The following is a 10,180-nucleotide window of genomic DNA, read 5'->3' as shown; positions in this document are numbered from 1 at the left end:
TAAATTTTATATTTAAGTAATTATTTATTTATATTTAAATAATTAAATATTTTAATTATTATAATGCATTATAATATATTATTAGCATAGTAGAATAATTATCTAATTATTTAATTAATTCTTAGTAATATGTAATTATTTTTATTTTATATTTTATTCAATACAAAATAATTATTTATTAATAATATTAATTATATAAAATGATGAATTTAAGTGTATGCATGATTATGTATTTTGAAAATACATTACATTTAATTTCATATATTTTTTAAATTCAAATTAAAAGAATTTTTATAATTATTTATTTTTTAAAAATTATCACTCTAAATCAAATAAAAAATATCACTATAAAAATTTTTTTTTTAACAAAATTATGGATTATAATATAAAAGATTTAAGAATTTAGAAAAGCATTTAGAAAACATATTATTTTCAAATTAACTATTTCTTAGTATTTTATATTTAATTTTTATGTGTAGTATCAAAATTATTCATATTGGCACTAAGGGATTCATACAGGATTTTTTTTTTTTTTTTAAAAGCACTCTTTTATAGTCCAATTTTAAGATTTAAATCTTAGTTTACAAGGTAACAAGTAATTTACTTGCCAACCAAATTAACCCTAAAATTTAATTTAGGCATATTATGAAAATTGAACATGTTTATGTTTTCCCCTTTATTACTTAGTAAGTCTTGGTAAATAAATGAAGTTGACAGAGTCTAAATTTCATTTAGGGGTCTAATTAAAATATTTAATTTATAAAAATAATATATATACATAATATACGAAGTACCATATATATATATGAAATATTTTTTTTTTAAAAATAAATTTTACTTGATAAAAATTAAAGAAAATTATTGTTATATAAAAAAAATATATATAATGAATACTTAACATTAGAAATTATTCAACTTATAATATATTGATGGCTTACATTAAAAAACCTGTCAATTTATCTTGAATTAAATTTTTTTAAAGTAATTAACTCAACTCCACTAAATTTTTATTTCAAAAATTTGGGGTCGACTGTATAGGGTTAACTCAACTCATAAAGTAATCATGAAAAATAAATTTAATTGAAATTATAGATTAAATAAAGTAAATGAAATAGTTTTAATTTATGAATTTTTTATATATATTTTGAGTATGATGAAATTATAATAAGGGAGAGATTCCAATAATAGAAATGAAATTATGAGAAAAAAGTCATTAAAATTTTAAATTAAAAAAAAATATAAGAGAAATGTGCTAGAAGACTTCCATATGATAATTTTATTTAATAATTTAAATTTTAAAGAAAAGAAATGAGCGATTTCAATAAAATAAAATTGATGGAAAAAAAAAAAAGAAAAAGATGCAAGTGAAAATGATGTTTTGAATTTTTTTTTTTAAATTTACTTTTTACTATTATATCATTCTTTTAAAAGGACTCTAAAAAATTTTAGGGTTTTTTTTTATAAAATTATTAATAAAATCCAATAAATTTTTAAAATATTAGGGCCCAGTGCCCGTCAAAATTTGATAGACAATCGAAAAAACAAACTTTTGAGAAACTACCACTATATTTATACCCTAAAAAAATTTTAAATACTCACTAAAATTTTATAGGCCCTATACCCCCATAAAATTTATTTGGTAATAATAAAAAAATGCTTTTTTTGGGGGGAAAATTACCACTGTACCCCCTAAAAAAATTTTGAAACTCAAAGGGCTGGTGCCCTCTTGGCCCAAGCATGACTCCATCCCTATATGTTAGCAGAAGCAGCAACTGCTCTATATTCCCCTTTTGTGGCTTTGTCAATTGTATTATAACAAGTAATTACATTGACACCCATGACCTAACTATCTACCAGAATATCATAATGAACTTAGGTTCTTGCCTTCTCAGAATTCTGCTGTGACCTGGCACTCTCCCATTGCTTAACAAGTTCTGCATATCCTTCAGCAGAATTAATAGCAAATTCTGTGAGAGAACTCAATGCAACAGACATTCCAGCACAGAGTACCCTTACGGCAACTTCAGCCATTTTCTCTGCAGTTACAACCTCTTCTATTTCACCCACATGCACTAGTTCCATATTTGATCCTGGTTCACTCACCAACCCAGCACCATATCTCTTTGAGCCACTCCTGTGAGGATCATCCCTTAGCTGCTGTGCATAAAGAGACCCCATACCAGCAGCAAAAAAATCCATTCCATCAAGAACTGGCATCTCCTGAATAGCATCAAGAAACCTTAACCATTGAATACAAAGTCCAAATATTGGAAATGTCCCACTGGACCGACGAGGAGAGAACGGTAGTTTTGATGTGTCAGGATCTGATCTAACACACCTGAGGAGCCAGCCAGTTAGTGCATGCATATAGGATCGTTGAGAAGTGATCCAAACTTCAAAGCAGCCTCGCCAATTCCTTAGTTCTGTCTCGAGATTGGCAGCTGATCTAGCTAGTCTTTGAGGATCAGCAACCGATATGGAGGAGCGCTTCTTTGCATTTAATTTTGAAGGCGTGCCTGCTAGTAAAAGTTTTGCCTCATCTAATGTCCGCTTTTGTGACAGATGGCATTCTGCCATTACTTTCCACATTCTTGCTAGCCTGTGGTACGTGAAAAGAAGAATAAGCATGATATTTAGAGGAAGGTTTCCTTGGTTTCTTCTTCTTTTTAAGATGACTATAGGACTCTAGTCCTAGATTTATTTTTTCCAAAAACCAAAAAAGAAAAAGCATTATAGTTAATATTTCTACTTCTGCAGAAAAACCTTTTAAAAGATAGAATAGAGAGCAATAATGCTAACTGAAAGTTGAAAGATGCTATTTGATCATGTATGCTCCTTGTATTGGGAATAGCTTTTTCAAGTTATATAAAATTAATGTGGGAAGAAGAGTGGTATACCCTTGCACCAATTCCAAAAGTTGAGGCTGCAATTCTTCATCCCTTAAAGCTTCTATTCTTTTTGAAACAGCTTCAGCTGAGTGAATTGAAACTTGTAATTGGGTATACAGATGTCTAATGGCTGCTCTTGTTTTATCCACTGCAGAAGGGTCTTCTCCTTTTACATCTTGGTTCCTGAGTTGCACTTGTTTCTTCTCATATGCAATTCGAACTCTTTCTCCTGACTGTTTAAAGTAGCAAATGCAAAAATATTTACATTAATTATAATGCAATGATGCAATTACTAGATCAAATTAGATCTTTAACAAAATTTAACAATAAAAGTATGTAACATAAACCACACATGTAACTTTCACAACGTTGAGAAGTCAAAAGAAGAGTTTGCAGACCATAATTCTATTTAAAACTTTGGGTATTAAATGCCTCGTAGGTTAGAAGTATACCTTGACTTCATCATAGAGTTTCTTCTCCCAGACATATAATCTATCCAATATTGATTGGTGGCTACCAGAGATAATGCAGGATTCTTCAGAGAAGTCGCTACTGCTTTCATAACCTTCATCTCTAGAACTAGAGGAATTGATAACAAATCTTGATGAAGATGAGCGAGATGAAGCTGACCGGAACAAAGCCACTGGATTCAGCATTTTCATAGCTGTACAAGTAAAACCTTTTCAATTGGTATCCCGAATCCTTAAAACTACTATAGATGACTACCATTACAATGGGAAAGTGAATCATTTGCTACACTCTAGCTTTGATAGAATAAGCTTTTTATATTCCACATCATTATGTTCAAGGAAGAGCTGATAAGAATAATGTTGAGATATGTTTAAATGTATTCAAATTCTCATAAAATCGTTGCTTCTGTCTGGAAAGGGAATGAAGGTATTATGGTTAAAATCCCAAATTCTGTTTCTTCACTTTGACGAGATACAAATTAACAGGGGAAGATGTATTTTATCTGTTCTGATGCAGCTGCACCTATGAAAAAAGATCAACATTAATAGATAAAATTCAAATTATCTTGTGGAATTTCAAATCCAGCAACCCCTTTTCAACTTTTATTTCCCTACTGAAGATGCCATACATAGCTCAAAAAATTTTTTAAAGCTATTAATATTAACAATTAGTATCAACATTAGTTGCAGTTAAATATAATCTCCTCAGATCATATGTAGTTCTCAAAACATGTCTTGCTTTTGCAATCCAAATGTAAACCACTCATGAATGCAGTTATATGTAACTTATGAATGCATAACTTATTTCTGGTCAAGTTAAATAAAAACTGGTGGTTTAAAATTCTCTAACCTGTGAGTTCATTTGACATTGATGAGTATTGAGCTTTGCCAGACTCTAATAATGCTGAAACCTCCTGGGCTGAATCACAAGCAATCGTGAACTGATATTCAAGATCCTTGATAACTTCTGCCATGCTCGTTGGCCTTCGGTTTACATAAACAGTAAAAGCCGGAGTTTCTACCTTGCTTTCTCCATCACCAACCGACATTTCTTGATTGCGAGCTTCAACCTGTCCGGAATTTTGAACTCGTGATAATTCTATCTTTGCACTACCTTGTGATTGTAGTCCTCTCATTTCATGTTCACATTCACTTCCACTATCAATTTCATCCTCGTCCTCGTCCTCATCCTCATCAACATCTTCAACAAGAACTTCTTCTCTATTGTAACTGGCATCAACCTTAGCTTGCCCCTCTGTTGCATTTACCTTGTTATCTAGTTCTTCTTGTTCAGTTTCGTCTTCTAAATCGGGAATCCCTTCTTCTTCTCGAACTTGCCTTAGTCCACTAGTGTCATCATCCATAACCATCTGATCAAGGCTACTGCGAGTAGGATAGCCATAGTAATCTAGTGAAGAAAATGGATTCCAAAAACCATCCCACTGTGAAGTTTGAGGTGAAGGGGGAGGAATACTGGGCCTGTCATTGGGGGAATAAGAGAAGAATGATGAATAAACTGGTGGGGATTGCATTGCAAAGAATCCATCAAACCCATAATGGTGTATAGGAGAATAAGCTTCAACTCGAACAGTTTCCGGTGATTGAGGTCTCTCCTCAACTGCAACTGCTTGGTTCCCCCCAGACCTTAGGTAATTTACTTTCAAAGTCGAATTGTGTCCAGACTGAAGAGGTGGTTGTGAAAATGATCCAGGTGAAATTGAGATGAAACCTGGACTTACTTTCTTTATAGGGGTAAAGGGTGGGGTTATAAATGAATCTAACAAGAATTCTCTCGGCTCATCTCCATCAACATACTCACGAAGAGCTGCTGAAACTCTTTTCAAGGACTGAATATAAGCTAAGTGTCCAGAGGCAAACCGTGTTCTTTGCTCTACAGCCTGCTTAATGAAACGTTTTCTATCTTTACAAAGCTGAACTGCCTCTTCATCATCCAGCTTTGATGTAGAACATCCCATTTCTCAATTTCTCTATCTCTCTCTTTCCCTACGAAATTTACAGGCTTGAACAAACCCAACGGTAGCCTTTCTTATATCTCAACAGATTCATATGAATTTTCAATAACTGTTCAAGAGAAGCAAAGAAGTTACATCTAGTCCATTATTGACAAATATCAAACACATACATAGCAAGCAATGGGAAAAGAATTTCCTCAGAAACCAGAAAGCCCAAAACAGCTATGTGCTTTCTTTTCTACATTTATATATACAAAAACGACTTCAAAAAGGGTTGATGATTCTTTTCTTTATTTTCAAGTCACCAAACAATTCTAACTTGCATAACAGAGCAAAGAAACTAGAGATTCTTTATGTTCTTGCTTTTCTCTATTAATTCTCAACAATCCAAGAACCCAATCACTTCATATTCCCATCAAGAACCAACAAATTTAAAAAAAAAAAAAATGAAAGTAGGAATTTAAAATTTTAAAAAATTTTCAGATGTGAAGAATTTTGAAGCAAATTAAAGAAAATATATGGTAAAATACAAAAAGGGAATAGTGACCAAAGAAAAAAAATGATTAAAGGCTGGTCACATTGAAGAATTATGATTTGTAGTTACGAGGTGGTAAAAAAGAAAGAAGCAATAAAAGAATATAAAGGTTTTCTAAAGTAGCAGAAAGATAAAGAGCCACTATTTCTGACTGATTACATTCACAGTAGAAAATCTGCAAAATGCCATGAACATGAGATGGCAAAAAAAACACAATTTTTTTTTTAAAAAAAACAACCATCGTTAGAATATAAACATGCAGAGCTGATCCTTGGTGGAAAAACAAATTTCGAACAGAAGGATGAAAATAGGAAAATTTTAAAAACAAAAACAAAAACCCATTCCTCAGATAATCATAAAAAATTGTAACAGGGTTTGATAGAGGGTTAAAAAAAAAACTTATAAGAAGAAGAAGAAGAAGCTAACAGCGAAAAGAAGAATTTATGAACAAGCAATGAGAAGAAGGGATTACAGATTATACAGAGAAGGATCATACCCTTGGGTGTGAAGGAATAGTAGGCGGGAATTAAAACAGGAGCTTAGCTAACTGGTTCAGCAAGTCGTCAAAGAGAGAGAGAGAGAGAGAGACGGAGAGAGAGACGCAACGGTCAAAAAACAAAGGAGAAGGCATTGAGGAAATGGTTAAAAGAAAAACAAAAATAAAAATAAAAGAGAAACTGAAAAAGAAAAGAATAGGATGAGGAAGAATAGAATATGACAGATCTAAATAAATGCCCTTCATATTTCGCTTTTATTACATTAATGCCATCGTCGGTGTGCCCAATTTATTATGCTGTTCCAATCCACTGGCGGTCCAGAAGAAATTAATTTCTATTTTTTTTTTAAATTTTTATTATTAATTGTAAATTCTATTTTTTATTTATTAATCTTAAATATTTATTTTAAAAACTGTCCTATTTTAATAATTTTTTAAAATTTTTACAAAACTTAAATAAATAATTAGATAACATTTTTTTATAAAAAATATTAATAATTAATTAAAGTACTCTTATAATATTATTAGAATATAAGGTGATAAAAAGAAATAAATGTGTTAAAAATAATAATATGAGAAGAATAAAATTTAAAAAAATAATATTTTTAATTTTTTAAAATAATAAATAAAATGTTACAAAAAATTTTATAAAAATCATCTATTATAATGGGATGAAGGGAGTAAAAGATAGTTTGCTTTATTTTTTATTTTTTAAGAATTTTAAATTACAAAATTAATTTATTACTGTTATTTTAAAAATTATTAAAATGATATTCTTTTTTAACTGTATAATCTATTAATTAAAATTTACTTTAAAATTATTTAATATATCAAAAACATATGTTTCATGTTTTTATTCAAAAAAAATATTTTTATTTTTGTAATGTGCAATTAGTTTTTTTGTGTGTATAAACATGATAAAATAATAAAAAAAAATAAAATGTTTTATTCATGTTATTATTTTTCAATGAAAAATAAAAATTAAAAAATTATTAGAAATTTTCCTTTTATTTTATATTGGAGTTGTTTATATTTTATATTTAAAAATCATTATTGATAAAATTCAACCGGTTGGTGAATCTACCATCAACCCGCAAATCCGTTTTATTAATTTAATTGCTCCATATAGTTTGACTCCTTCATAAAATTTGAACCAATCAAACAATATTTAAAATTTAAAAATTAAACAAAATAAAAATTAATATATTAATAATTGATGCTAAATTTCAATCTTAATCATAGTTAATTATATTAAAAAAATAATTAAATAAAAAATTATATAAAAAATTAATAAAAAAAGAAAATATTTTAAAAAATCTTAAATTTTACAATTTTTTTATAATTGTACTCTAAATTATTTTTTTAATAAATCAAAGTAATCTCCTAATCACTAGGTTAGACCTACTCATATCGGGAAGGTTCATTATAGAGTGAAGCGCTTTGAGCGATAATTTTTTTCATTTGCAAAAATTTAATATTTAAAATTTAAAAATTAAATTTTTCTTAATTCAAATAAAATAAAAGTTAATATATTAATAAAAGATGCTAAATTTCAATCTTAATCAGAGTTAATTATATTAAAAAAATAATTAAATAAAATATTATATAAAAAATATTAATAAAAAAAATATTTTAAAAAAATCTTAAATTTTACTAATTTTTTAGCATTGTGTTTTAATTTTTTTTTTTTAAATCACAGAAATCTCATGTTCGCATCGAAAAAACTAATTATAAGAAAAAATACTTTAAACATGAATTTTCTTCGTTAATAAAAATTGAATATTCAATGTTACTTAAAAAATATAGGATTTTTTACTACTTATTCTGGTCTATTTTATCCAGGCAATGAACAACATGCCAGTCATGTTTGGGATTTTTTCATTCACAGTAAAGAAATCAATCCCAACGACAGGGCAACTATTAATTATCAATCAATACCCATTCTTCATCAAAAGTTCATCAAAATAAAAGAAAAATCAATAAGTGAACACCAAAGTTTAATCGATAATCAATTTAAAACCTGCAAATTAAGCCAAATTTGGATCAAACAAAATTTCAGAAGTTCAATACCCTTTACCAATAAGCTAAAACTTTAATTAATAGTTGAATATCTAGCAAATTGCAATATAAAATACGCAATAAATCAAAACATGGCGGATAGCTTCGATGGAATTTTTGAAATCAGAAATGACTAGGGAGTGGCAGGGAGAGTCCATGGCAGACTTGGCAGTGATAGTCAAGGGCCTGAGAAGTTACTAATTATTCTTCAAAATCATTGGGGCGAGAAGATTTTAGCTTGTAGGAGGGTAAGAGAATATTGAAGAATATGAATGTTAATCACGCGGATCGCTTCCCTTCGTCCTTACCCACAGAAGTTTGGGATCTCGTGGGAACTCCATTTTTTTATTATTATTATTATTATATAATATAATTTATTTATTAAAAAATAATATATATATATATATATATATATAATTCTTAATCATAATTTTAATAATATATTTATAATTTTCACTAAAATTATAATATTTAAATACACAAATATATAAAAATAAGTTATTTTTTAATAAAAAATAATAATATATTATTGTGTGGAGTGAGTTATAGGAATTCGAGTAAGAAGATAATCTTTTCATTCTTATTCCTCACAATATCGAGGTCGGGATAAAATCGAAAAATATTGATCAGACTTCGAGCATGTCAATTTGAGTTCAAAAATTTTTATCATTTCTATTGGAGAAAAAGAATAAGAGTGACCGATAAATGTGGAGAGTTGAGAGGAGGAATTGGCCGGTGGTGAGTGCCGATGAGGACGGGTTAGTCGCGACCCAAGTTAGAGAGGTAGAAAAAGATCGAAGAAGAAGGGCAGAAAGAAGGAGCTAGGGCACATGTCAATTGGGGTTATTTTATTATTAATTGAATTTAATTAGCTTTAATTTGGATAATCAGAATACTAATATGACATTTCTGACAGGAGTAATAGAAAAAATTAACAATGAGTTAATTATAATAAAGTTCAAAATTTATAGTATATTTATTAAAAAAATTAGTTTAAGGTAAATTATAAAAAATTGTTAAAGTTTGAGATTTTGATAAATCATTATACTTTATTTATATTTAATTTTTTTTATCATTTTAATTAGGGTGTGTAGTTTCAGTTTAGTTTGAAATCTGTTTAAGAATTGAAATCAAACTAAAATTTCGATACAATTCCGGCTCGATTCTTCACTATTTCGATTCTGATTTAGATTTGGTGTGATTTTTTATTCTTCAATTTTAATTTGATTTGATACGTTTTTTATTCAGTTCTCGATTTTTGAAATAATTTTATATAATATTTTCTTAAAAAGTTATATTTGAGTTAGTATTTAAATTTTGAATTAGATTAATAATACATAATATATTATATAATATATCTTCTAACTATTTTTAAATTATATAATCTTAACTATAATATATCAATATAATTATAAATTAACATATATATATATATGATAATGCATTTATAATTTAAAATTATAAGATAATCTAATATATTTATAATTAAAATTATTAAAAAAATATAAAAAATAAAATATTATATTATATTTAATTCATAATTAAATAAATATATATAATTATATTAAAAATATATAATACATAAAAAATAAAAAAATATTTATAAATTTAATTTTTAATTAAATTTAATTTAATATGATAGCGATTCATTTTCAGATTTTAATTTAATTTTTAATAAAAAATTAAAATTTAATTAAAGTTTCAAAATAATATATAAATTTAATATAATTTCTGTGAACTTAATAACTTTTTTTTAGCTC

At 27.5% G+C, this 10,180-nt stretch overlaps 1 protein-coding gene across 2 annotated transcripts; it reads right to left on the bottom strand.

The window, feature by feature from the left end:
* Positions 1 to 1,756: 1,756 nt before the first annotated feature.
* LOC110666997 (protein ALTERED PHOSPHATE STARVATION RESPONSE 1) lies at positions 1,757 to 6,519 on the bottom strand. 2 transcript variants are annotated; one of them, XM_058139535.1, is made up of 5 exons: positions 6,363 to 6,519; positions 4,209 to 5,440; positions 3,341 to 3,552; positions 2,898 to 3,121; positions 1,757 to 2,599 (listed from the first exon to the last, which is right to left on the bottom strand). In XM_058139535.1, exons 2-5 carry the CDS (start codon positions 5,332 to 5,334, stop codon positions 1,873 to 1,875), a joined length of 2,289 nt encoding a protein of 762 aa, XP_057995518.1. In that variant the 5' UTR covers positions 5,335 to 5,440; positions 6,363 to 6,519; the 3' UTR covers positions 1,757 to 1,872. The 2 variants fall into 2 exon arrangements, with proteins under 2 accessions (XP_057995518.1, XP_021683372.2); XM_021827680.2 differs by lacking the exon at positions 6,363 to 6,519 and having other exon boundaries at positions 4,209 to 6,286.
* Positions 6,520 to 10,180: the final 3,661 nt, after the last annotated feature.

The sequence above is a fragment of the Hevea brasiliensis genome, chromosome 17 (assembly GCF_030052815.1).
Source record: "Hevea brasiliensis isolate MT/VB/25A 57/8 chromosome 17, ASM3005281v1, whole genome shotgun sequence".
Taxonomy (NCBI): Eukaryota; Viridiplantae; Streptophyta; class Magnoliopsida; order Malpighiales; family Euphorbiaceae; genus Hevea; species Hevea brasiliensis.
This window is presented reverse-complemented; position numbering and strand designations above follow the sequence as displayed.